Genomic DNA, 27,404 nt, shown 5'->3' on the forward strand with positions numbered 1-27,404 from the left:
CCTCTCTACTGTCATCTCAATTTTGAATCGAGGCCCAATAGGCAGTGACACCAGCCTAACAAAAGAGGTCTGCAAATCTTTGGTGGTCTCCCATTCAGATGGTATTCCCTTCCTTGGACAAAGGGGTGGCTAGGGCTCCTGAGTGCCACTCTGCCTCCAGGGATGGTAAACAAGAAATGGATCGTCTGGTGGGAGGCATTTTTTGATTGCTTGACAAAGCTGGGTAGATGGGATGCCACCTGACAAAGGGCTGACGTTTAAAGGAAGATTTTGCAAGAGCCCTTAAGAACAAAAAGTGGGGAAAAAAAAGGCCAGAAAACTGGGTTTTGGGGGATGTAAACAGGGTGGGCGGAGGTGAAGGGGGACTCAGCCATTCTTGGGGAGCTCTGATTTAAGCCTTGAGTATAGACACAAGGGAAGGAGGGAAGAGTGCACAGATGGCTCATTGTTTTGGCTAGCTCAGCATTCTTGCACTGTTGAAGTGAAGGGCAATTGTTTTAAAATCCCCTTTGCAAAGAGTGCTGTTTGCTTTTCAGCTATCCCTGGTCCCCAAGATGCAAACTGTAAACCAGAGGGGCTGGACTTTAACACCCATTTGTTTTGGAGGGTCAGTGCTGTGTCCAAGGGGCCCGGGGCAGTTGCTGGGCTGCGAGGCATGGGGGAAAGAGTGTGCGCCTGGGAAATGCACTGCAGCAGTTGGGGAGAAGGCGAGAACAAAAGGATGCACATGGAGGGACTGATGCAGAGCGGTGTCTGGCTTGGGGAGCTTTACCAAAGCTATGAAATGTGGCATAAAGCTGGCACGTACCTTACCTGAAACAATATCTGATATACGGTATAGTTTTTTTACAGCATTTCATTTTTTTGGTGGCAAATAATTCATTAGTACAGAGAAATACTGCCATTTCTGTACTGTTATTCTTTCTACCACTCCAGTTGCACTGGCATAGCTCCTTCCCCTCCTCCCCTGTGAATTGTTGTGGCCTTTCTGGAGCAGGGGCCTTTTGGCATAGTTGACAAAAATAAACCGTAAAGACGGCTGTTGTTAGGAATAAGGCTCAACAGGGGAGTTTTACCAGCAGAACTACAGCAATATAATTATACTGGTAGACTAGTTACAGTAAATTTCCTCATGAAGACAAGCCTTAAGTTGACATTTCCTAGCTAAGTTGAATCCATATGTATAACTTTATTAGCAAAAATAATATGTCTCTGGGCCTTGAATTCTTTTTTTACCCAGAAGAGAAACATTAAGCAGAAAAGCAAAGAATTTAGTGTTCAGAGATGGATGGAGGATTTTCTGTAACGGAGTGACTGTGAGCTGTACGCTGAATTGTTTTTCTGGGTAGGTTATTTCTCCTAAAGTGATCGGGAACGTGAGGAGCATGTTTGTGCTCACTGCACTAAAAAGTAAGACGTACTGAAATATGCTGTAAGATGACATCTCTCTCCCAGCTTTACTCCTGTTTGTAAGAGAAGCTGAGCCGTTTTGCAGTTGCCATAACTGAAGTGGTTTGGCTGCAAGGCAAAACTATTTTGCCGCTATTCAAATCTTTAAGGGGTAAACCTGGACCCACTGAAAGGAAGCAGGGGGATGATGCTTTCTTTCCTCCTCCTCTTCGATTTAAAGAGGCCAAGATTTATTTTATCCTTTTGGATTTTGTCTTACAGTGGATGGAGTCCATGTAAGATTCACAAGCCAGGCATTTATTTCTATAGATCAAAAATATCAGCCTATGATTCCTACCAGTGAAAGTTTCCAACACTTCAAAGGAATGGTAGTCTTGCAGGAGAAGTTTAACACTTAAAGGCAGATTTTTTAAAAAAAAGATATGATACACTCTTCATTACAGCTGTCTCATGTTTCCCTTTTTGGGGGTCTTTCACCAGCAGTCTGGTGCTTTCTTTTCCCTGGAATTACAGCTCGAGCTCCAGGGGCCTTTCCCTGCTTGTTTAATTGGTTAAGATCTCTTCTAGTGCTCATCGGTATGTTTTTTGAATGCACCCTTTACAATGAAATGAGACTATGTAACAGCCCAGCAAGTAAGGAAGTATTGTCTTGATTTCCATAGCTAATGAAGTGAAAGATCAGGGATTGAATCCCAGATCCAGCAGGATACTTGGGTGCCTAAACCCCACTTGAAATCTCTTGGAGTTCAGGCTCCTAAAAGCTCCTAAATACCTTTTATTCCTCAAGCTTATTTATTGCACAGCTGAGAACTTAATTGTACGAGTGTCCTAAAAATGTGCTCAAGGGTGTGCTGAAGTTTTCTTGCATGATTTTTTTAAACTTATGTTCTTTAGCCAGCAGGAAAGTTATGGGAGACACCAGTATTTATATTCTACGTAATGTATTGGAGATCTTGATCCTTGCCTGAGAATTTTAGGCAATGCTGAAAAAAGCTAACTGTAGCTGTCAGTGTAGCTTCTGGCTTTGGGTTTTTTGTCTTATTCTTTCCACCCTCCCATACTGCTTTTGAAAGCTGCTTTTGTTATGCGAATGGGTTCCTCCCAACAGCTGCAGAACTTTCCACAGTAGGAGCTTGGAAGGAGCCAGCAGACATTGCAAGGAAAGTCGGTGCCCTTTTCCCAGCTGCTCACCAAGCACAGCAATACCATCCTTCCCAGCCATGCTGGCTCGAACTGGCCCCTTACTTATGCTCTCTTGCCTGATGAGGTTGCAGCTCAGCCCTTAGGTGAAGTTTTGGAGGTGTATTACCATTCCCTGCAGCTGTGCAAAGAACGGACTATAAGAGCTACAGATTCAGTCCCAGAATGAGACAGGATCCGTGTGCAGATGAAAGGTTGTCTTCCCTAGTGCACTGTACAGCCCAGTGACTGTGTGCTGGGTTTGCAGAATCACCTCCAGCTCAGGCCAAATGAGAGCACTGTGCTGCTGGACCTTGGAGAAATGAAGGATAAGTCGCTCTGAAGTGTGGCACGGTCAGCTTAAGTAAAATGTTAAAGTACAAATCTTGATAAGTTGTTTTCTTTTTCACTAGTTCCCTGCCCCTTGTTCTGTGAATGCAATAGTAAATCCTTATTGTACTCCTAGGTATTCTTTCCAGATCCTTTCAGTGGGCATTAAGATGATGCAACTCTGCTGCAACTTCCCAGGCCATTGCAGTGAGACTTTGCACTTATTCTGTGGTGCCGAGCAGCTCAGCCTCCCTGGCAGTGCTGCCAGGTGGTGGTTGAGAACCTGCTCTCAGGGACACCTCAGATGGGTTGGGACCGGTTCTCTGGCTGTGAAGTGGGAAGCCTGGGTGGCTCTGTGAAGAAATGTGAGCCCTCAAGCTGAAAAGCATGGCCAGTTCTCTAGTCACTTGATTTCACATAGATTATTATTTTTTATATGTGTTTTGGGACTCAAAGATGAAATGGTTTGGTCTTGTTAGTTTAGTTATGTCTGTAATGGGAGATCAAACATCACATACTGGTATAGCTACATCCATGCACCGTAAAACAGAGAAATAAAAAAACCTGTCTTCACGTTGGACATCTTTTGCTAGGGTAGAGAGTGACGCATCCCATGCAACCTTCTGTTTCATATGTTGTTGTTACAGTCATTTCCCGTGTTCAGTATTTGTCCATGCTGTGCAGAATGTGGAGTTAATTTCCCAGCTTTTGTGACCTTGATAGATGGAGTATATAAGCATTTCCTATATGATGAGCATGTCACATTACTCTTTGAAGCAGGGAAATATCATTGTTTTACATATGAGAATCAAATTCTTTGGTAACTTGTTGAGGAGGATGGGAAGTTTGTAGCAGACAAGATTCAAACTTAGGTCGTTTGGATGCTGTTTTAGGACTTTAAGAGTGTTCTGAATTTTCTTGACTTAGTAATGAAGCAGATAGATCCCTTTGGCACCGACAGGGCCATTACAGCTTTTTGCCCTTAAGCTACCCACACTATCCTTACATGTAATGACTGTATGTTGGTGCTCTCCAGAATGAGATGATAATGCTTCCAAGCCTCTAGAGCTCAAAGGGATTAACCTCCAGCAGCTAAGTGGGAGTGGGATCCTATCCTTCTAGATGCTACTACTTTCATGGCATGGACAGCTGAACCTCGAAGAAGCAACCCCTAAATTGCCTTAACTTGCAGCTCAGCACATCAGAGTGGTGAACCTGGTTCAGGTTTCAGGTCCACCTGAAAACTGGTGGTGGTTTACTTCACTTTAACATGCTAGGCTGGAGACAGCATAGTTCAGGAGCTGTTTCCCATGTGGCTGGGCAGCAGCTAAGTATAGTAACCACTTCTGTCAAAACGAGTTTAACTCATGTGTTGGTGAATTATCAGCTGTGGGTCCTGCCAGCTCCGTTTTGGACACTGGGTACCAGTAGTAAAAGTTCATTGGCTGTGATGCTTCATAGGATCATTTGGGTTGGAATGGACCTCTGAAAGTTTCCAGTTGATGCCTGCTCAGAGGGCCAGCTTCCACAGCCTCCCTGGATCCTGTTTCAGGGTTTGATCACTATCACGTGAAAAGGATTTCCAGGTACATGTAACTGGAATTGAGCTTTGCCATTTTGCAGTGATCTCTGAGAAAGGTCTGGCTCTGTCTTCCCTTCTCCCTCCCAAAAGGTAGTTGAGCAGTAAGATTCCCCCCTCCTTTTAGCCTTCTTCTATTAAGGCTGGACAAACCCAGTGCCCAGCCCTTCCTCATGTGATGTAGGTGGCTGTGGTGTGGACACATTTTAATGACACTTGTGTGCCAAATGCTGCTCACATGCCTGACTGATTTAGTGTCTAAAAAGTGGCCAGTCTGTCAGGTCTACAAAATGCACATAACAATTACTGTGCTGCTTGTGTCTAAAGCTGCTGGAAACCCTTACTGTATTATGGTGTAATTCAAGTGTCACTCTCATAAGACAGTTGTGTCTGCAGAGTTAGGTGTAAGGTTGACTCGACTCTGTAGGCTGAAGGTTTAGAGGAAAAATCAATTTATCTATTGTATCAACATTCTTTATTTAGAGAAACAACTCTTTAAAAACAAAACCTAAGCTGTGACTCTCCAGGGGCAAGATTGTCACCAGCTGAGTCTTGAAGAAGCTGAATAGTAAAATGTGTGAAATAGTGTTGGAGTATGTGCAAGTGAAACTTAAACTGAAGTCTCTTCTTTCCCTTCTGCCCTGTAGCAACACTTCACTCACTGAATGGTAGCTCAGTGAAGCACAGTTCTGTTTTCATACTGGCCAGCACAAATTGATTCACAGATTTTACTCAAATCTATCTCAATGTAAGTTTTCTAAGCGGATCCTACATGAGCGTTTCAGAAAGCTGAGAAACCCGCCTCCATATAACTGCAGAGCAAGTGCCTCTGCATCTGTTTGGATTTAGATGTTGGAATAATTCTCTAAAAACAGTTGAAGTTGCTGTTTCCAGAAAGGTTTTCCGTTTGGTTGATGATTTACACATTTGATATGATCTACTGCAAGAGCAAGCTCTAAGCAATGGCTTTGGGCATAGCCATAGACTGACGTCTCGAGCACCACGTGTCACTTGCTTTCCAACCATGATTTTACATGAACAGAAATCTTTGAGCATGTGTTCTTGCATTTGTATTTGCCCTGCTTATGCATGAAGCTTTTTCTAAAATCAAGCTAGAAAGGAGTCCATAAGACCCTGCACGCAGGTTTGGGATGGTGAGAGCTCATGGAATTTCCTGTGGAGTGCTCTGAAGAGATAACCATCTGATGTCCAGATAACCACCCTCTGCTTCCCTCAGATATTTTTGTGTTTCTCTTTAAAATTGATGCTTTTTTCAATGCCAGGAGACAATCCGGGAGAATATGTGAGTAAGCAGGTGGGTTTTGGCCAAAATAACTTTTCAGGATACTTTTTAAGCCTTTAATGTAGGGCGGTTGCTGTGCCTGTTTTCTTATGAAATTGCTTCACAGGAACATCCCAGGATGCTGTCAGAGCTTTCAGATGAGACTTTTATGTTGTTTGACAGCTGCACTAAAACCAACCATTTCCTGTTAGGCAAGATGCTTGGAAGCACGAGGTAGGGTCATTTCTCCCCCCCTCCCCGAAGCTCTGGAATCTGAGAGTCATATGCTTACAGTGGGAAAACATTGTGTAATGCACCTGGAGCTTGAATTCAGAAGACTGACTCTCTGCATAATCTTGTTTGAGGCACATCAGCTCTTGCCTGATGTCCTTTCTGGGAGACAGAGATACTGAGGTGTTCAACTCAGTGGCTGTAACAGTCTGCTGAAGGCTTCTCTTGGGTTTTAGACAGGAGACCACCCTTTGTGTTGCTTGTTTGTAAGCAGATGTGGGCAGTGAAAGGGAAATGGTATACATCTTGATTTTTCTCAGGGAGGACCTGTGAAGACAGTTATTGAGTACCCTGATGCTTTTTGTTACACCAGTCCTCTGTGTTGCTAATAGTAATATCTTTGCTAGCTAACAGAAAATCTACTGGAATGTTTACTAGCTACAGTCTTAAAACACTAGTGAGAGTTGGACCTTGAAGTACTTTGGTCTCATCAAGCAGAGTGGTGGGCACTGCCTATCAGCTTGGTTTAACCACCTTCTCAAACTTCTAAAGTGCCCTGATAGGCTGATCTGGAGTACTGAAAGCTATGGATTGACAATTACCATGGCTTTTTATTTTGGGGGGAGGTGGATATGGGGCAGCAGTAGAATTAAAACTGCTTTCTGATGGAAATAACAGCAGCTCTTCCTGATGCCAGGCTTAGAAATGTAGTGATACTGTATTTCTGCAGCCTTCAAAATGGTATCAGAGTAGTTCACCAGCAGCAGAGCATGAAGCTTTGTCTTTGTAGAAGATGTGGGGGAATGCAATTAGGGATTTGAAGCAAATGGCATCTTAAGTGGCTTCATAGAAGTAGTAGTGATAGAGCTGAAAACTGAAGCTCGGACAAGTCAGTCCAGGGTACTGTGAGCCTGCCATTGCTTCCCAGAAGAGACCTGGTTTATCTCCCTGGAGCTGCTGAGAGTGGAGCTGTGATGTCTGAAAGTACAGTCCTAATTATCCCCAAATACCTTGAAAGAGCTTTCTTGTTGTTCCCTGGCTGAAATAATCTTAGTGAAGGGCCAGCATTTCCCTACGTAAACTCCCATTTTCAGGGATTGGTTCACCTGATATATTTATATACACATACTCTTAAACTCCCAAAAAATAAACACCTAGTACACTCTGCTCCTTGTCCAGAGCTGTGTAGCGTTCAAAAGCAGAATTTCAGAAATACAGCCATTTTGCACTGCAGTGAAGCAAACCTTCTCTCATTCCTTGCGAAAGTGAGAATGAAAACGCTTTGGCAAATAGCTTTGATTTAAACTGAAAAGCCTCTGGTTTTCAGAGCTGCTTTTAAAGCAAAGGGCTAGTTTGGCTTTTGATCCTCTTAAGCTGGGTTATTTGATGTGAAAAACGCCCTGGGTACTCTGCTGCAGAGGGGAGCAGCTTTTCAGTTCTCTGTGTGTGGCTTCAGGAGAGGGCCTGGCAGAGCGTGGGGTGGTGGGGGGCTCGGGGGGCCCGGCTGCATGGCTCTGTAAATAAAGGGGCCTCTATTTCTTTGGATTCTTTTGCTGGAACTAAATATCATGATCAGTGAAACTCTTACCTCATTAAAAGAACAAGCCAGGCTCCTTCAGCATATGCGCAGTGCTGCAATGTGGTCTGTTCTGCTGAGCTGATTTGCTGAAAGGGAGTTTTAACCCAAAGAATGGCATGTAATATATGACCTTGGCTTTCAAAAGGTTTATTTTTGTTCATGCTACAAAATAAGGTTTTAATATTAAATATAGGGTTGAATTTGACTTGGCAGATACCAGAGCCTTCCATTACTGCTGTAGTCATAATATAAAACTATCTGACGTGTGCCAGTGGGCATGCAGCAAGCCAAGAATTTCTCCATCAGTATTTGCTTTTGTGAAAACTTAGCCGGCTGCTTCGAAATTGGGTTGGCTGTAAAGGTGATGTGCCCTCATGTTGGAGGGGGCAAAGCAGTGGTGGGTACAATACGATCTATGCTGTCTCTTTAGACTTAATATCTTTAGTTTTGGGGCAAAATATGGATTTTTTTTTTTTCCTTAGCATTTTAGGGGTGTTGAAAAGAAACTTTCACTCAAAACTGCAGGGTTCAGCAGAACCAAGGTGTAAACCAAACTATGTGAAATATTCAGATCTGTTAGTACAGAAACTTAATGCTGTGTTGAAACTTTCAGTTTATGTGCCCGGGGTCACGCACAGATACAAAATACTAATTTTGAGGTTTCCTTCCTGCATATGATCCATCTCAGATCATCATCTTACTGTAAAGCTGAGGCGCTTTTGGACTGCTGTATTGTAATTGTTTTGCCGAATAAATGACCTGCAAAGCACTTCAGTGTTGAGATGCTGAACTGAGCTCTGTAGCTTTTGTTCTAAACCCGCTGTAGTCTGAATTGGTCACCTTCAGATTTAAAAATAAAACAACCAACCAAACCACAACCCAAAACACTCCAAAATCACCACCCCAGTCCCCACCTCCCTTTCTCACAAAGAAACTAACCCAGATAGTCCCAGAATCTTGCCTCTGTAGAACAAAATGTGTCTAATAAAAATGTGTTACCTCCACCGTTGACACAGGAGTCAGGGTCAGGCTAACCTGCTGTGGATGCTTTGCTGCCTGATTGGAAGGGAACAAGTTAGTACAGGTGCAGATAGCTGTGAACTTGGCGGGGTCAATGGAAGAGGTCATGAGCAAACCTGGCTTCTGTGTGCAGGACTTCTTTCATCTATGGGTTATCCTCATCCCTCCACCCAGTTTTCTATGGAAATGAGCCTTGTTCACTCTGTCTCTTCTGGAACTGTGCTGGTTATTTTTTTTTTTTAATCTTGTTGCTTGACTGTGGCTGGCTGAAGGTGATTGACTTTTCTGGAAGCTTGGTGAAAATTGGGAACTTGCAGGAAGGAGCATGAGTTTGAGCATTGACAAGCCTGCAAGTGTGATCCTTTTTTTGGTCCAGTTTCTTGGCAGCCTACTAAGATAACCCCCAGGCAGTGGGGACATACCTACAAGGAGGAGGCTCCTGTGGGAATCCAGTGTTTCCACATGGAAGTAACGGAACATCTTGGTATAAATTCACTTCTTTATGGGGAATCTCACTTTATTAGCTCCCCGATCATGGATGGGTTTGATAGGTGCATCTTTTGTCTTGTTGGTGGGGCCTTGAAGAAAAATGGACATATGTGATTTGGGGTAATCAGCAGCAGCTTACAGCCCAGATATAAGGGAGGAGCCTCTTTATCCTTGTGGGGGATAAAAAGCCATTTGCTTCGTCTTCTATTCGTATGGCACGTGTATCTGGAGGTCTTGGGGTTCTTACCAGGCAAATTCATTTCCCATGCATTTGTTTGCTGTGGCTGCTACTTGCCTCCCTACCAGCAGACTGATGCATCCGTATCCTCACAAATTTTGGAGTCGGGGCCGGTGTAAGCACTTGCTCCCTAGTGAAAAGGACATCCGTGAGAGAAGCCAAGCTGCATAACTCAGCTACTGGATCCTTTCTCTGATTTTCGTTAGACCAAGTGTCAGAGGCACATGGCAGGGTTATAGGTTTATTTAGTTCCTGAAGCTCACATCTGCCTCCATTCTCATGTATGTCCTCCAAACCTTGTCCAGGACCTCTGGTCCTGGATTATGATCCATTGTTCATTGAGAGAAATTTTATGGCAACTTTTGAAACTACATTCAACTTGCACATACAAGACTTTTTTTTTTTAAGAATAAAAGCAACAGCTTTGGCAAAAATGCTCACTAAAAATGACAGTCCTAATTACATTCTGAATATTAATATTTATTCCAATGAAAGACTTGTCTGAATTAAACATAAAGGATTTCTAAACTAATTGCAAGCGTTTAAAGCCACATGTGTCGCAATGTCTTCAAAACCAAATTACCAACCTAAAATTAAACAAAGACCTTTACTTTATAGACTGTTACCTTGGAACAGCTGCACAATACAGGTAAATTGCATGTATTTAGATTTTCACTGTAACAAAGCAATGTATTTTCAGCAATATATGACTATTAACTATTCAAAAACATTTTAAATCTAATATTTAAATACAAATCTCTTACATGCAAATAGGATTCTTCTAAGACTTAACTGTTAATTTAAGAATTTGAGAATTATAAGCATTGTATGCTGCTGTATTTTTGAGTGTTTTTTAGAAGATACATCTTTTGATTCTTCAGGGATTTATTTATTTTTTTGTTTTAGATCTTAGAAGGAAGTAACTTCCTGCTTGTTTCCTTATCTTTTATTCTATTTATTTTCTAGTAGTTCTTCTCTGTTTTAGAGTCACTTTCATCACCACACGAAAAAATCATGCAAGTAACATTGCCTGTCAGTTTTACTGCTTTGTGACTGATACTGCTTACCAGCAGTGTTCTCCTAAATGCTCATCTTGCTTTAAATTTGATGGATACTCACCTGAACACTTCTATTACTCAGTGACTTGTGTATGGATCAACATAAAGTATGTGTGGTCTTCTCTTAAACAGTTATTTCTGGGAAGCAGAGAGATCTGTGGAGTTCAAAAAAAGCTGTGTTGTTTCAGACCATGCCTTGAAAGGAGGAAGTTCAATAGGGAGCCATCTTACTTTCCAAAAACTTTCAACTGTGAAAGATCAGCTCGAAGACTTTTTGTTAACTTTGATCTTTCTTAAAATTGACCTATTCATAATGTGTTTCAGTTTCTGGTATATGCTTTTTCCTGGAATCAATCCCTGAAAACTACCCACTTTGAAATGTTTTGTTTCTCCCTTTAAGAAATATTTCAGTTTTTCTGTTGCTAACTGATACGTGAAACTAATAAAACACTACAGGGGTGCTGCACGTACAAAGTACAACTTTGCATTTGTGATGTTATCACCATCCTGTATCAATCTTTTTGGTAGACCTGCATGACTGAATGCAGAACACAGGATTCGCTGCACATCCAGATTCTACTCCCTGCCTGGCTGGTTATTCAGTAAGCTCTTGCTTTGTTTAAGAACCAAATGTAATTATTTGACTTGTTGCTTAAAGGTACACTTGTTTCCTAAAAGAGGTTTTCTGTATACCAGTTGACCATTCCGAAATGTGTTTTCTGCTCTGTTCATAGAGAATTTGCTTCTGTAATACATAATTCTCAAATTCTTTCTTGAGGATAATGTGGAAAGAAACAAAAATGAACATGCTTGTCTATTTTTATACTAATGAAACAAAGTATTAGCTTTATTGTTTACTCCCCTTTACTGCAGATATCTGACCGACTTCAATACCACTCTCTTGTTTTCAGTCACAGATTATTTTTTTTTACTTTTATTTTTTCCCTTCTTAGCATTTTAAGGGTGTTGAAAAGAAACTTTCACTCAAAACTGCAGAGTTCAGCAGAACCAAGGCATAAACCAAACTACATGAAATATTCAGATCTGTTAGTACAGAAACTTAATGCTGTGTTGCAACTTTCAGTTTATGTACCTGGGGCCACACACAGATACAAAATACTAATTTTGAGGTTTCCTTCCTGCACATGCTCCATTTCAGATCGTTGTCTTACTGTAAAGCTGAGGCGCTTTTGGACTGCTGCTGTTGTTCTCTTTGGTCTGTCCCATAGTCTAGTTCTGTCCTTGAGTTTGTTTCTTAACTACTTTCATTACATCACTTGGAAGTCTACTGCAGTCAAACTTCCCTTGAAGAATCCTCAAATAAAATTACATTGCATGATGAATGAGTTGCATCGATGCTTAAGTCTGATCAGTTTTAACACTTGTTGTTAGGCAGGGTCACTATAAAGTGTTCCTGCTTCAAACCAAAACTCCTTGCTATTGGAACAATCCTTACAACACTTGGAGCTGGTCACCCCACTGCTGGTGAGCTGTGTTTTTCAAATGGAAAGTGCACTCATTACTTTCCTGACTGCTCTGTTTGTTTTTAGAAAAAGTACAACGTTAATGCTTTGTGCATTGTATCTTTTGTATGTGCCAGCAAGGTATCTGTGTCCAAGACATTTGCAAAGTTTCTCCAGAGGATTTGCCAATGGCTGCTGGTGTTGGAGATTGGAACTTGCAGAATGATATTGGTTTATGAAAGGTTCTGTAAGGTGTCTTCATGCTCAGTGTAAATCCTTCATTCTTTACCTTTGTGGAACTGTCACAGCAGTTGAGTGAGGGATGCAATGACAGTGGTAAAAAGGACACGGATGTCCCCAATTTGCATTCAGGTGTGCAAGCTTATGTATTTGTCCATGAGGTTTCTCATTTTCCAGAGGCAAGTGTGGCATTTTTAGCTGTTGGGGTCTTGAAGGAGATTTCCCATATGTATAAATATTTTTTAAAAAGGATTCTTGAGGACTAGTTTTGTGGAAGCAAAGAGTAGTATGGGGTATCCTTTATTTATTCCTTTTTGTTATAGCCTTGATACTTTGATTATGACACTGTTCTCCTGGGTAGACCCTATCTGACCAAACCAAATAAATGGGCACCTATCTCTGTCAAATAGAAAAATGCCAAACTACTGCTTCTTGAACAGCAACTGTCATATTCAATGCTTTTCCACTGTTGTCTTCCTAGATACATGAGGAGAATGTGTGCAGGCATATACTGGAGCATAAGGATTAGTGTGTGCATTTTTGCCTGTTATCTTCTTGTTCCCCTCTCCCCTGCTGACTATCTGCAACACAGAAATTGTGTGCTGCACATCAAAATATTCAGCTGTTTCAACCCAGAAACCTACTACCCAGTACTTTAGTTGCGTTCCACTTCTCAATGTGTAGAAATCTGAAATCACAAGGGTGGAATAACGTTAAACACTTTCTTTGGTGTTCCCATTTAACTATCAGTGCAAAACTAAAAATGATGTTTTAAAAACAAATCCAAGTTGCTGAAAATGCCACTTGGTCTTGTTACAAGGAGTATGTTGTGACTTTTTCTTTTTCATTCCCTTCAGGTTTACAGGAACGGATGGACCAAGTGGTTTTGGATTTGAGCTGACGTTTCGACTAAAGAGAGAAACAGGAGAGTCGGCACCACCTACCTGGCCAGCAGAGTTAATGCAAGGCTTAGCCAGATATGTCTTCCAGTCAGGTACTGCAGGGTTAAATACACTGCCTCGCTTTTCCCTGCTGTCGTTCTGAAGGGCCACATCTGTTACACGGTGTGACACTTGTCTCGGCGTCGCTCAATCAAATCTTGGGAATTATCTTTGTGTGGGAACCCAAAAGAGTGTGTTCCTTCCATCAGCCCAGCTTGCTGGGGACAAAATCCAACTGCCTTTCAGGTAACTCCAAATTCCTAGTATTGAAAAGCTGAAGATATGGAACAGTTAGTAACCATAGGAAGCCTGCCCAGTGATTCTTTGTTGCTTTCCTATGTTACTGGTTTCACCTTCTCTCTGTAAGAAAACCTCATTTGCTTATCCTGAAATGGTTGAGAAGCACCCATCTGGTAAGGTCTCACTTCTCAGCAGAAGGGCTGTAACTTCCAAAAAAATTGCAGTTCCCTCACAGGCAAATCTCTTCCTATGGTCTCTGCAGTTCAGCAGCAGCAGCGTATGTAAACAAGGAGTTGCTGAGATGAGAAAATGTAAAAGTCATAAGGGATGCCAAGGCTGGGAGGGCTAAGGAATTATCAATTGGGAATCATTAATGCAGATGGAGACTTGCCAGAAAACTGGGAACCAGGGTGCCTACAAAATGTCCTCTTGCACTATTCTTTCTGGGTTTCGTTTATACCACTAGATTGAATATTAGTTTGTAATGTGAGGACATGAAGACTTGTGGAATGGTTGAGTGCATAATGTACTTGAAGGGCACTCTCCAGCATCACAAGAGCTGAATGAAAATATTTGAAGGACTTTTTTAATCTAGTTTGAGGTCCTTTACAGGTAAAGTACCTTCTAAATCAATGATTATTGAATTTGTAACATTTGGTCCTTGCTCTACTAGTTAATAAATTGCTCAGTGACTCTGATTCTATTGCTGGTTTTCAGTCAGCTGGCTGACTCCCAAAGGGGGAAGGTCTGGATGAAAACAGATTGCTCTGCTAACCTCTGTGACAAATCTCTGAGGCAGTGGCAACTCTTGCGGGGTATTTTTTCTAAATATTGACTGACAAACACCAATGCCAGTGCAGACTATTGCTAATCTTCATATTGGGAGTGTCTCTTGTTGAAGTTTAAAATGACACAAGCATTTTTTGGTAACCTTTGCTGTGTAGCTGTCTTCCCTGGTTGCCATCTAAATTTGGGCTCACCTTTCTATCTTGATTTTTTTGCTACTCTTAAGCATCTAAATTCATGTGACTGTCATCATTTTTGCCATTGTTTGAGGTTTCCATCGTGCCTAAATTATATTGTACAATAGCTTTTTGATACTGACTGTGCCGCAATGAATTCATACATTTTCTATGTATTGACTGCAGGGTCTGAAGAAAACATCTGAGTCTAAAATCTCCCTCTTGGATATAAAATAACATACAACATGTTATATATTAACTTACATATAAGACCCATTTTGGAACCTTTAAAGTTTTCTAGTCCAGTGTAGATTCTCATAACAGTCCCTTTAATAGAGTAGTTTCAGTGCCTTTTATTTGCACATTAAGCATCCTCTCTATAGCAGTTGCTTGTTTGTCTTGCCCTTTTCATGGGTGAGAGGAGGTCTGCAAAGTGAAATGGCATTTGGTAGGGTACTTTAGGGCAAACTTCTCAGTGACTAAGCTGTCACTCAGAACAAAGACTTTCCTTGTTTGGTTTTCTGCACTAATGCAGTCTTATCTTTCTGACCTCAAAGCCAATGAACTGTTTTTAGACTGGAAAGAGTGGTTGGGCTCATGCATATCAGTCTGACATGAACTTCTAAGGGCCTCCAGTATTATCCTTTGCTTATCCATGCTGGTTTTGTGATGGTGGATAGAACCACCGTGGTCTCTTTAAAGGCACTGCTCAAATATATGTTAATGGATTCTAGCCTCTGGGTGTTTAGCTCTCAATTTACTTTATTAGAAAACCCAGTGTATGAATCATAAATTGACTTCTTTCTTTGAATATGAAATTGAGTATGAGCCAACACTATGCTCATCATGCAGTAGGCAAACCACATGCTGGTTTACCTTAGGAAGAGCATGAGCAGCAGATTAAGGGAAGTTTTTACCTCTTTGTCATGGCACTGGGGAGGCCTCACTTTTAAAATACTGTGTCCTGTTTTGGGCCTTCTGGTTTAAGATGTTGAAAAACAGGAGAGAGTTCGGGGTGCCTGGGGTCCTAGAGCATGTGAGCTGTAAGGAGAGCTGGAGGGAGCAAGGTTGGTTTAGCCTGTGAAGAGAAGGTGCAGGGAGATCTAATGGGAGCCTACAGCTGTTGGGAAGGTAGTTACAAGCTTGTGGGTTAAAGCCCTAGATAACACAACAAGAGGCTACAGATCTGAATTGTAGTATGCAAGATTCTGGAAGGGCTTTGGGGAAAACTTGCTCACAAGGAGTGTGGCAAAGGACAGGGAACAGTTTATAAGAGGTGGTTGATCTTCATTCCTGAAAAGGTTCAGGACTTAGCTCAGCAAAGCTACAACGGCCCTGATCTAGTATTGGTGATGGCTCCACTTCAAATAGGAGGCTGGATGAGAGACCTCCAGAGGCCCATTAAAATATCACACAAGAGTTGGATTTTTGTTTTTTTCCATACAGCTTCATGCCCTTCAGCAAGCAGCTGTATGATGTCACCAAGTATTACCAACTGTTCCTTGCCCTGTATAGAAGTAAATGAACTATGCTGTTGCAGCAATTGATCAAGCTCTAGTTTTATTTTAGTACAAATTTGTTTATCACTTGTCGTTTTTGAATAAGAACTTTCTCAGGCTAAAATCTTCTGGCTAATTGTAGATGTCAGGTTAATCCTGAAAAGATGATGCATTTAAAAGGAAGACTTGTAATGGGGCAGGCTCTACCATATTTCTTCTTGGTCTCTCAGGGCAACACCAGTTGACCATAGCTAGATGCAGTCATTTTCTAATTTAGTGTAAGCTTGCTCACTCTATTGCTCTGCAGAGTCCCCAGTCCTGCCACATCTGACATGTCCCGCTTTGCTTTGCTGTACTCCTGTGAGCTGCCCCCTCTCAGGCTGGCAGTCTCCAGAGCAATTCCCGTGTTCTGTCTTGCATCACCCCTGGGTAATCAGGCATCCGGTGCTTGGCAGCGTTGGTCTTGGTTTGGTTTTTTCTTCTACCTAATGGGATTTACCTCAGTCTTAAGACACTCGCTCTGCAAAGCCATGAGCTTCTGCCGTTGTCTTTTGGTCCTGGTCTGTCCTTGGTCTTTTACAGGACTTCTCTGGTCAAATGTTAAAACTTTAAAAATGTGAAGTATTTAAAGGGGTGGTTCTTCTGAAGCCCATTAGGCACTAGGCAGGCTGTGGCATGACAGCATTGTTTTACATGATGAAAGGTTTCTTTTTGCTCAAGTTCTTTCTGACTGCCACTTGGAGCATTTGTCAAATGCAACAGTGAGAAGCGTTGTTTGGCTCTGGTGTATGTACCTTAATGTTGTCCTCTTTGGTTGTTTAAAAAAACCAACCTGTGAAATCTCTTTAATACTCCAAAATAGCCTTAAAAACATTTGATGAACCAAAACAACTTAATGCTTCCACTCTGAACAAGAAGCAAGAAAAAAAATAACACTGGCAGGAACTTTTTGGATAGGCTCCAAGCACTTTCGCATGTCGAAAGATTGTTTACTCTGAAAGCTATGCTAAGAACTAAATTCTTATCTCTTGAATAGCAAGCCAACTTTTTGGTTATCATAGATGTGCTTTGCTGGGTCCAGTTGAAGTTGGGGGAGAGTAAGGTGTAGTTACACTCCTCCTGAGCCTGAACATTTTCAGATGGTGATGGCTGAGTTGAAGACTCATCTAGCAGCTACTGCTGTCCTCAATATTATTACTGTGTATTGCAGTTGCAAAGCGTGTCTCATTGCAAGCGATGTATTTTTGTAACAAACACTTCTAGGGAAATGAATGTTGCGTTCCTTCTGTCTCTCCTGCACTGTGGCTGTGCTTTAGAAAAGCAGTTTTCTGCATTGAATTTCAGACCTCTTTGAGCCTTGGCTTTTCTGTTCACTGTAACAAACACTTGATGCTTTGTGCTTTTGATTAAGTGGCACTACTTCCTCTCCTTCAACAAAACCAAGCTTGCAAGTCTCAAAAAATTTTATTTGTGGCTTTATCTGTTCTTAATTTTATCACTGTTTGACCATGACCACAAATTCCAATGCTGTTATTTTAGTTTTAAAAAGACCCAAACCTGCAAACCTTGAAAATGAAACTTTGCACAATTTGGTGACCTTAGCTTGTCATGGTTCGTTGGTATACTGAGAGTATCTCATGGTAGAACAAATTTATACTTCAGTTCAATTGAAGAGGAAGAAACGCGCTTCCTACAGAAAGCTTATCCAGGGCTTATTACAATTGTTAACTCTATAGGTACTGCAGTATTATGACATTCAATCAGTATAGAGAGGCTGTGGTTTGTGTTTTCTTGAAATTAAAATCTGTGGGTTGTTTTCTTCTTTAAAGTAAAGTTAGGTTGTTTTCAAGGGTCTGCCTGATATACATCATGAGGGCAATATATTGATGTAGTGTGGAAACAGATGTGTTGCATGTATAAGTTTTGCTGCTTCCTTGTTTTTTGGCCTGAAAGAAGACAGCTGCAGCCATAAGGTACAGGTTTGGAGAAATTGTCAGGGAAAAACTCATCATGCATAGAGCCTAAAGATAACAGTATAACATATGTCATGGTTCTATTCTCCACAATGCATGAATTGTAGTGGGGAGCTAGCTAGTGAAACTAGCTTCAGAAGAATTAAGATGACATCCATGAATTAGAGGTTTGCAGGTTGGCTGAGCTTGATAACATTTACCCCAGAACATGTCAGCCTGAGAGGTCTGAGCCGCTGCTGTTGCAGGGGGGACAGGTGGCATTATAGGAGGTTGGAAAATGAAAAATGCTGTTCTTCGCTCCCCCAACAACAAAACCAAAACAAACCCCCCAAAAATGCAGGAACCTGAGATTTCTAATTGGTCAATCAGACTTAAGGTCTTAAGAAACTGCTAGGAAAAACAAACCATCTAGAAGGCATCTAGGGAATAATGGATATTCCAGCATGGATTTATCAAGAATAAATCAGAACAAACTACCTGTGACTAAGTAACAGGCGCGATGGGAAGCAGTTAATGTTGGTTACCTTGATACCAGTGAGACTTTTGACATTGTCCCTTCCAACAAGTACGTGAGTTGAGGAAACGCAAACTTAATAAAAACTAAAGAAAGAGGGATGCAATACTGGTTGGATATTTAGACTCTGAGTAATTGTCAATGTGTAGTCATCAACCACAGAAGATATGCAGAGTTTGGATTCCTCTAAAATCTGTCCCAGAGCAATTTAGTATTGACCAGGATGATGAAATGCAGAGTATCCTATTGAAATCTACAGACACAGCAAAGCACTGTGGTGCAGAGGGCTGGAAATTCGGAACAACCTTTGCAAATAGCAGAAATGGTCTGAAGTACCAATGTGCAGTAAGGTCAGGGAGGCACAAGTACGAGGTCCTGTGCTTACACAGCAATAATCCAATGCACAATTATCAGTTGGGGAAAGGCAGCAGTTCTGAAAGGAGAAGAAAACAATTCGGAGTTACTATCACCAATGAGCTATACCTAAACCAACACACTTTTCATGTTGAGAGAGAGAAGTCAAATTATTCTGATGTATAAACAAGAGGTGTTGTGTGTATTACATATGATAGGGTCCTACACTGCTGGCAACACCTTGAAGGGAAGGGGAGAGCTTTGTATCACATCTTGCGCAAAAGACTTCAAGTCAGATGCATTGCAGTTGGAGAGAGTCTGGAGGAGAGCAATAAGAATGACCCAAAGGTCCAGAAGATATGACCTGTGCAGGAATGACCAAAAGAGTTATGTTTGTGTAGTCTAGGGAAGAGAAGATGGAAGGAAGATGTGTGAACAGTCTTCAAATATTCAAAAGGTTGCTGTAGGGAATAAAGTAATAAATTTTTCATGTGCCTACTGGGGATAGGAGAGGCCTATCACTAAAATTTCTGTGAGGCGGACTTAGTTAGGGTTTGTCATTAGGAAAAACTTTAAAATGACAAGTGCACTGAAGCACTGGAATAGTTGCAATTCCCCATTGCTGCATACCTTTGAGAACAAGTCAAACTGTTCTTCATGGATATTTGTCAGACTTTAGGTGGGGACAGAGTAGGAGCCGCCTTAGTCTTCTCTGTATTTTATAAATATGTCTTGACTGATGAGGTATCCTCTTCAGGTCTTCTAAACATAATTCTCTATGGTTCCATAAATAAATGATTTATCTTTTTTCATAGTCTCCTGATTGCTAGTGCACTAAAAGATATTTAAATGTGAGTTTGAAGTCTCAGCTAATTTAAAAGTTTAATTTTAATATTTGACCTTTGACTGGTCAGTAGTAGGAAGCTGTTTGTGTCTTGGAGACTGCAAAACAGTAGTGACAAAATGTACAAGCAAAGGAAGTAAGCATGCAAGATGCAATTTGTGGGTGGTGATTTAATGTAGGTTTCAGCTGATTACTTCAGGAAAAACTTACTTATATGAATTTTTCCTTAGAAAATGTATTACACTTTTGAAAAGTGTATTGGACAGAACTAATTTCCTCAGGTACATGATGAGTTATACATGTTGATAACGTGTCAAAACAATGACCAAACTAGCTACAGCTTATTTGTTGTGATGAGTTTTTTTCCCATGAACACCTCTCAGCATGTCTGCCCACTCTGCACTGTCATGGTGAGGGATTCCCTTTTCAGAGGATAAGGTATGAAATATCTTCTCTTGTCCTTTAGTTATTTCTGTGAAACCTGCAGGAACTTGGTATCCGTGAGCTATCCTCTCTGTCGTGATTCAGGTCCACGGGCCAATTTCCCAAAGTTGCTGGGTGAGAGGATGGTTCTGGCTGATGCGTGCAAGTGCCTGAGGCAGCACGGCCACACAAGCCTTCGGCAGTCAGGCTGAAAAGCAAGCCCAAGATGAGGTATGTCTAGCCTTCCTTAGTTATTTCTGACATGTCATACTTTCTTCAGGCAGAAATAATTGTCTGATGCTTGTCTGTGGTTTGAGGAAGCACGTATGCTGTTCCTGCCTATGTCCATGATGGCCCAGTGCATCAGTCTGGCCCATTATGCCAGCTGTCTGTGCTGCAGTTTCTCCCTTTTTTTAAACAAGGGTGATTATAGGAGTTGTCAGGACTGCAGGTGTAGATGCACTCTTCTTATTCAGCAGTTTTCATCTGATTCAAGTTAGCGTAGTCTGAGCCATGGAGGCACTTTGTGTTTGACAGGCAGTATAACTTTTACACTGAAAATGGGACTCAATGGGATTAAGTGGTTTGACTGGGGTCACAGACCTGTAGCCATTAAGCAGCAGATACCTTGACACTTGCTGCCCTGGTGTAACTGTAGGCCTCATCTTCAGATCTTATGGAGTCCAGAAAGCTTCAGTGTGGTAGCCTCAGTGACTCTTTCCTTGCCAACGTTTTCAAACATTCTTTCAAACATTCAAACACAGGCCAATTTTCTGTGTGTAAAAAGAAAAAAAAAACAAACAAAAAACAACAAAAAACAAACCCAAACCCAAAACAAACTCCTTCCTTCCTTGAATACAAATGAGGCTTGTCTAGCTTGTTTGTAAAACACTGTTTATTTCTTCCCAGTAGGATGACTAAAGCCAAATAAAATCTCCCAGTAATTCATATATATTTTTCCCTGACTGTGCTTTTATTTTTTTTTTTCAACCTCAGGCTGATTTATTGTTCTCTTCTGGTTGCTATGGCTCTGTAAAATATATTTTTTTTTATCATCTGTTTGTAATATTGACCAGTTTCCAGTGTAGAGCTGGCCCTGGCTCCTCCGTAGTATTCCAGGATTTTAGATTAAAAATGGGGGGTATTAACTGTGTTTTTTACCTCCACAAAGAAGTATAAATCAACGTCAATTTCATTTCAACAGAACCTGTTGTGTAGTGAACTCTGCTGCACAAACACTGAAACTGTAGCACAGTAAATTGCCGTAGGTGAACAAGACTCAACCAAGTGCTCAGGCTGCGTGCCTTTATTCTACAAAGGGCTATGGAAACATTAAGTCACTGGTTCCAATTTAACCCAAGTTTGTCATGGCCAAAAGCTCTCATCATCTGATAGTTATTCAGTGGTCCATAAGAAATTGGTTGGGTTTTAGCCTAATTCCTCTTAGACGTTTCCCATAAAACAAGCTGTTCTGTGAGCAGCAGTGCAGATCAAGCCTGGTCCTCTACGTCTTTGTGCGCTAGCCCCTCTATGTCCCACACTGCTGCAATAAATCCACTTCTCCCCATACTGCTGCCTATGACCTCACCTCCCCAATATTTCCCATCCCTCCCCCCCATCTCCTAAGCCAGCCTTGTCACATCCCATAGCTTCCAGCTGGGATGTACGTGCTGTGGCTGGTACCAAATGATGTGCTGGCTGATAAAATAAACTGGTTGCTTGTGTGCAGAGCGGTTGGCTGACGTGCCAGGCACGACAGGCAGCTATCGAGCTCGTGCTTCAGTCTCCAACCTGTCACTGGCTTCCCCCGGCGCTTGCTGGAGGCTCTGAAGTTGTTGGGGAGGGAACTGCCAAATGCAACTTTTATAAATTGTGCTGATAGGCATTGCAGCAAAGTGCTGGTTGCAGATGGACCCAGCCCTTTTTACTCCCCCCTGTAGATCACAAATAAAGCTTATGCAGCACTGCTAGTAATCCAGAGAGAAGCATCTGTCTGCAAAGCTGTCAATCAGACAGACAACACTGAAGAGACATCATGGAAAATGTTTTTGCCTGCAGAAAGCATGTCTCTAAGCGGAGACATTTTGTAGGCACGTAAATGCATCATCTCTTGAAATACTGTCCCAGGGTTGTGCAGAGAAAATGTTGAAGCTGGGACTGGATTTACTCTTTCCATCTTGTTTCTGTTACTGCTTGGGATGTTCAGGGGTTGCCTGCTGGCACTATGCAATCACCCTTTTCTGCCCAAAGCTGAATGCCCGACACCTGTTACATGTTCTGTCAGACAAGGCTCGTTCTGCTGTAGCAGCTCTGCTCACTTTGTGTGTGTGCCCATTAGCTGACGCATGAGGCAGTGCCAGTTGCAAGGAAACCCTTCCTTTTGCAACACGAGAGATAATAGCCTCAGCCTGTGTGTGTAGTTGTAACCCATGCTGACTTGCTTGTGTATCCAAGCTCTTAGAGCAGAGATGTTAGTGTTGCAGCATGGCTTTATGTGCTTTTTTAAGTGCACTTGAAAGATGGGGCAGCTAGACACCTATCCACTTTCCTGACATAGCAACTCTCAGGCAAGCCTCAAGAAGCCTTCTCTCTGTTTAGTCTTTGGCATCAAACTTTTTTCTCTAATCCGTTTTGTTTTTTTCCTGTGACTGTTCTGAGTTTGGTCCAGCAGAGCTCATTGAAAGGCGTTATTATAGCTCTTCTTTTCCCTCTCAAAGAAACTGTAAACTTCCAGCGCCTGCTTTTAATGTTAAGATGGTCTTGCCAACCCCTAGCCAGCGATCTGTAGGGAATAAGCGTAGCAGTATTGACCATCTGCAACATCCAGGCTCTTTGGCAAAGGGAGCGTTTCACTTGGAAAGGAGGGAGAGGGCAGGTGTTGGCACTGGTTAGGCAGACTGGTGCATGGGTCAGCATGCAGAGGTGCTTCTGGGTTCCCTAGATGAAATTAATGCAGTCCATCTTTGCATGCTTGCAAAGCTTAATATTATTTGTCTGGTTTTATGACCGTAATTTTTGGGACCTTCTGAGTCCAATGCTTTTATCCTCGCTTGTGAGGCAGGGAAACACACACAGCTCCATTTTGTTGTTGGGTGCTGAGGCACAGGCTTGCCAGTCACTAGAGAGGAACTTTGCAGTGGCCTCAGCTGTGGTTGAGGCTTCCCAGGCTGTGAACAGGCATGCACCTGATAGCCTGTCCTTTCTCTGTGCAAGTCCTGTCTCGGTCAGAGTGTTTTCAAGTATGGATGGTAAACTAGCTGATGGCATAGAGCAGAAATACAGCTGGGAATGCTGCTGAGTGCTGTTATGCCACTGTGCAGGTAGTGTGCCTCTCTTCTCCTTCCTGGCAGCATAAATGCAGTTGCATGACCTTAGATTTTGGCTGATTAAATTAACTTCGCTTCTCTTTCTGTTCAGAATAGGCAGGGTGCTGCCCCTTTGCAATACTGGACGCACCCTAGTGCCAGGCTCAGTCCTGCCCTTTGCCTTGGAGTGCTGTCATGTCTTCAGCTGCTCATGGGACCAGTTGGCAGTTATTTAGCTCTTGCTGGTTTTGGTGGGTAGCATCTCCCTGGCCTTTGTTTGGGACTTAGTAGGACATTGTGCCACACTGGAGAATCTCTTCTCCACAAAATTTCTTCTGCTGCGGTGATAGAAAAGCCTCTGCAACCCTCTGGCCAGGTTTAAAAAGTGTGGGATGCTTTCTCAGGAACCTGAGAGGTGGGGACCAACACCACTGCTGTGTGACACTGCCTTTTGCTTTGTCAGCACTGGTGGTGTGAACCTGGACTGGGCACGAGGCTCCTCCATGCATCCTCCCAGTCTGCAGTTCAGCAGTAGGAAAGCATGACTGGAAACCCAGGGGCTTCCAAGGCCACCTGTACTCTCATTTGACTTGGAAGATGAATAGTCTATGGCTTATGTTGTCAGTGAGCTAGCTATATAATATAAAGCCTCTTCTACCTCCCTAACCTCATGCAGTTTGGGCTTTCTTCACTCCTGCAGTCTGGACTCATGGGTCAGGCTGAATACTTCTGTGGCTTGTTGTGGAAGCCACTGTCGTCTCTCCAACTTCTAGCTCTCAGCTGAGAACAGGTCTCTGACCTTTTCTGGCCCCAAGGGGCAGGCTGATACTGAGGCACAGAGAGACTTTATGCCAGGAGCAGAGGCACAGAAAGTCTTTGTTCCTTATAAAAGACTCTGCTGAAATAGAAGGAAAGCTGTCTTCCCCAGACTGCTTTACTGATTGCATAGTAGTTCTAGGCAGTAAGCAAGGGATCTCAGCACTGCCTGAAAGAGAAGGCTTGTTTTTAGCTGCTACTGCAATTTAGATAAAGCAGGTTTAGGCCTAGTTTGAGTTGGCTATGTTTCAACTGATGTTGTCCCTTTTAATTCTGTCAACTCATGTCCTGTTCCTGCCTGGGAACTGAAGTTGGCTCATTGCTTTTTAGCTGTTCAGTGCAGTTCATTCAGTTGGTTTATTTAAAAAAAAGAATAAAAAGGAAAAAGGGGTGAAAAAAAGATCTGTCTTCTCTCTCTGCTTTTTATCAGTCTGTGTGCCCTGAGGCTGCTCCCAAATGTCAGGGATGGACAGAGTGGGAACACTTGTAAATCTGATACACGGTTGCATTTATAAACGCACAGGTGGTTATAGCCTTCATACTGCCTGTGGGCTGCCACTGGGAGAGAGAGGAAAGAAATGGGCATGGAGACCCAGTGGAAGCTGTGTGGCATCTCTGTGCAAGGCTGCTGCAGCAGCTGAAGTGGTAGGAGGGCAGCCAGCAGGCCCCGTGCCCTGGGGCGCATGGATGCTGGCCCCTAGCGGGTGTTTATCCTGTGTGGCCCCAGTTCAGGTTCAGAACTGATCTTGCTAATGCTTTCTGACTGAAGTGGAGGGGAGATGAGCTCTCTTCAGGAAGCCTTTTCTTCATCCTACCCAGAGCCTCCCTGCTGCAGGAGAGTAAGGAGTGCTGGGGACTAGCAGGCCCTGTTAAGAAGAGCATCTCTGACCCCTGCAATAAGGAAGCAGGGGAGGAGCTGCACATGGTCAGCCCAGCCTCGGACAAAGGCTCTGTCCCCTGTACTGAAGGAGGAATGCAAGACAAAGGAAACAGCTCGGGGAAGGCAGAAAACTCCCCCTCCTGCTGGTGTGAGGTCCTTTGGTGTCTTATATATGAGGTCTTTGTCCCACCCAGCCTTTCCTGGGAAACGGAAGCAGCTGCTTTAATAGTTAAAAGCTTCTGCACAGAACAGTGTTGCCTCCTTCAATCGAGGAGCTGAAAGCCACAACACAGAGGGATTGTTCTTCAGTCACAGGAGCATCCTCTCTCACTGCCGGTGTGCAATTGTTTGAGATGCAGAGAGGAGAGTTTGAAGGCTACATGTACTGAGTAGCCTTCTGAAAAGGACTGTTTTTTTTTTCCCTTGACAGCTGCCAAGCCCATGTTAGATGAAACTGCAGAGTGGACTTAGCTGGAAGTTGGGTTCACGGTTAATATCCATCTTCTTACACTTTCTATTGAAGATCTGTGCAGCAAGTGGTGCTCAAACTGTGCTTTCTGACTAACCCACTCTGCCTGTGAGAGTGGCAGTACGCAGAGCTCATTACAGACCATCTTCTGACAGTCTCAGATGCAAAGATCCTTTGCAGCAGCCTGCTCAGCCAGGAGTCAGCAAATGGGCACAGCAGGGAAAGCGTTTTGTTCTTGGTGGGGAAGAGAAACTGGGAGAGTATATTCAGAGGCTGCAGGCAGCCCAGAGCCTGTGGAAAATGGACTCTCCTGCTTTTTGGTTTAAAATCAGGGGCTTAAAGGAATCATCTCGAAACACTTGGGATGGCATTTCAAAAGGTGCTTCATAAACAGGCTGGCCATTTTGCATTTGAACCATAAATATAGTTCTTGGACTAAGTTTGTGTGTTTCTCTTACACTGCTGTAATGGGTTGGTAGAGCTCAGTGCGTAAGTAATATTTTACACAAATATGTGTGAATGCAAAGTTCCTCTGTTTCCTGCCCTTTGACCTCCTGCTTTGCCAAAGGAAAACAAAAGTTTGGCCTGTGCAAACTTTTAAATTCCTGAAAATTTAAGAATAAATAATCAACCACTGAGAAAAATGCTACAGTGCTTTCTCAAAGACCCCTGCCCTTCCTGCCTGTTATAAGCCCCAGAACTAATGCCCAGATAACTAGAACTCTTTTCTGAAGAGACAATGATGTGATAACTCTGTAGGTGTTTTCTCACAGACTGTCTCCCCTTTCTTGCCCTTTATGAAGTAATTTTTGCTAAAAGGGATACCCTAGTGCAGTTTAGCAGTCTTTCTGTCAGACATCTGTGCTGTGAAGGCTATAAGTTGCTTGCATCTTCTTTGGGTCCTTCAGAGAAGGATATTGCCTTTGCTTTTGTATCAAGCTCCTTGAAAGCTCTTCAGCAGAAACATCTTGTAGACAGATAACTCGGGGAAGACCACAAGTGACTGCACAGTCTTATGGTGCTCCTGTGTCCGTCTAAGCATCCATCCTTCTCGATGGCTTGCACATGCACAAGTATGTAGGAGGTCCAACAACAAGAAAAAAGTTTTTCTCTCCTGCTGCAGTTCACTTCCCTTGCTGAGGACGCTTAAAGGTTGCTAAATGCTTGTTCTAGTTGCACCTGGCTGGAAAACATTCAGGTAACTGAAAAATTCTGACTTGCATGTGCCAGAACACAGGATAGGGTTTTTAAATGAAAGGCAGGTATCTCTTCAAATTGGCCATGGAGGACCGCATAATCTGTAAATAAACTGTCATTAAGTACTTATTTTGAGCTGAGTCCTTATCTGACAGGAGATCCTGCTGTATAACATCCTTTCTTGCTCTTGGGCCTCCACCCCAGCCTGAGGCTATTCAGTTTCTGAAACTATTGAAGACATAAATACCATCCTTTGAAGGGGAACTGTAAAACACATCTTGTTCAGGTGAAGGATGCAGAAAGCTGGTGGCAGTGCAGCTGGACAGAGGTGGAAGGGTCTCTCTCCTGGCTGGGAGCTTGGGATTTGGCAAGTGTGTCACTCCTGCTCCATTGTGGTTGCTGGGCTGGGGGATGGAGAGGGTAAGGAGAAGATTGTCCCACTTGCCTGTTGGAGGAGGTGAAAGCAGTCCAGCCCTGCAGCACCCAAGGGCGATGGGTCTGAGTGACAGGGTGTAGAGGAGCAAGAGCTTGGAGCAGGAGAGTTTTATGGGGCTGTGAAAGAGCAATTCGCATCTGTTCGTTTTCTTTCTCCGCCATACTCAGCAAGGGCAGGTAAGTCCTTTCATGCTGCTGTGCCTTCCTCCAGCCTTCCCTCCCTGTGGGAGGGAGCCATGCAGATAAATCTGTAGATAGGTGAGAAGTGTGTTGTTGGAAAAGCAAGGTGGGAGATGCATCCTGCTGCAGGCAGTGCTTATGCAGAGGGGATGCCAAGTGCGATGGATGTGCCAGCTCCTACCTCTGCTGGCTGTGAGGGGAGCAGACATGGAGGAGCTGAATGAAGCCACGAGGAGGAGAGGAAGCATGGGAGGAGGTGGCTGGCGAAGCAGGA

The 27,404-nt window shown here is 42.9% G+C and overlaps 1 protein-coding gene across 3 annotated transcripts in view; it reads left to right on the plus strand.

The window, feature by feature from the left end:
* The window catches only part of SUFU (SUFU negative regulator of hedgehog signaling), a 101,409-nt gene that overhangs the window by 17,525 nt on the left and 56,480 nt on the right, over positions 1-27,404 (plus strand). For all 3 annotated transcript variants that reach the window (XM_074831164.1, XM_074831165.1, XM_074831166.1), the window contains one exon: positions 12,956-13,092. In XM_074831164.1, coding sequence (XP_074687265.1) covers positions 12,956-13,092 — 137 coding nt within the window. The remainder of the gene's footprint in view (positions 1-12,955; positions 13,093-27,404) is intronic.

The sequence above is a fragment of the Strix aluco genome, chromosome 7, assembly GCF_031877795.1.
Source record: "Strix aluco isolate bStrAlu1 chromosome 7, bStrAlu1.hap1, whole genome shotgun sequence".
Lineage (NCBI taxonomy): Eukaryota > Metazoa > Chordata > Aves > Strigiformes > Strigidae > Strix > Strix aluco.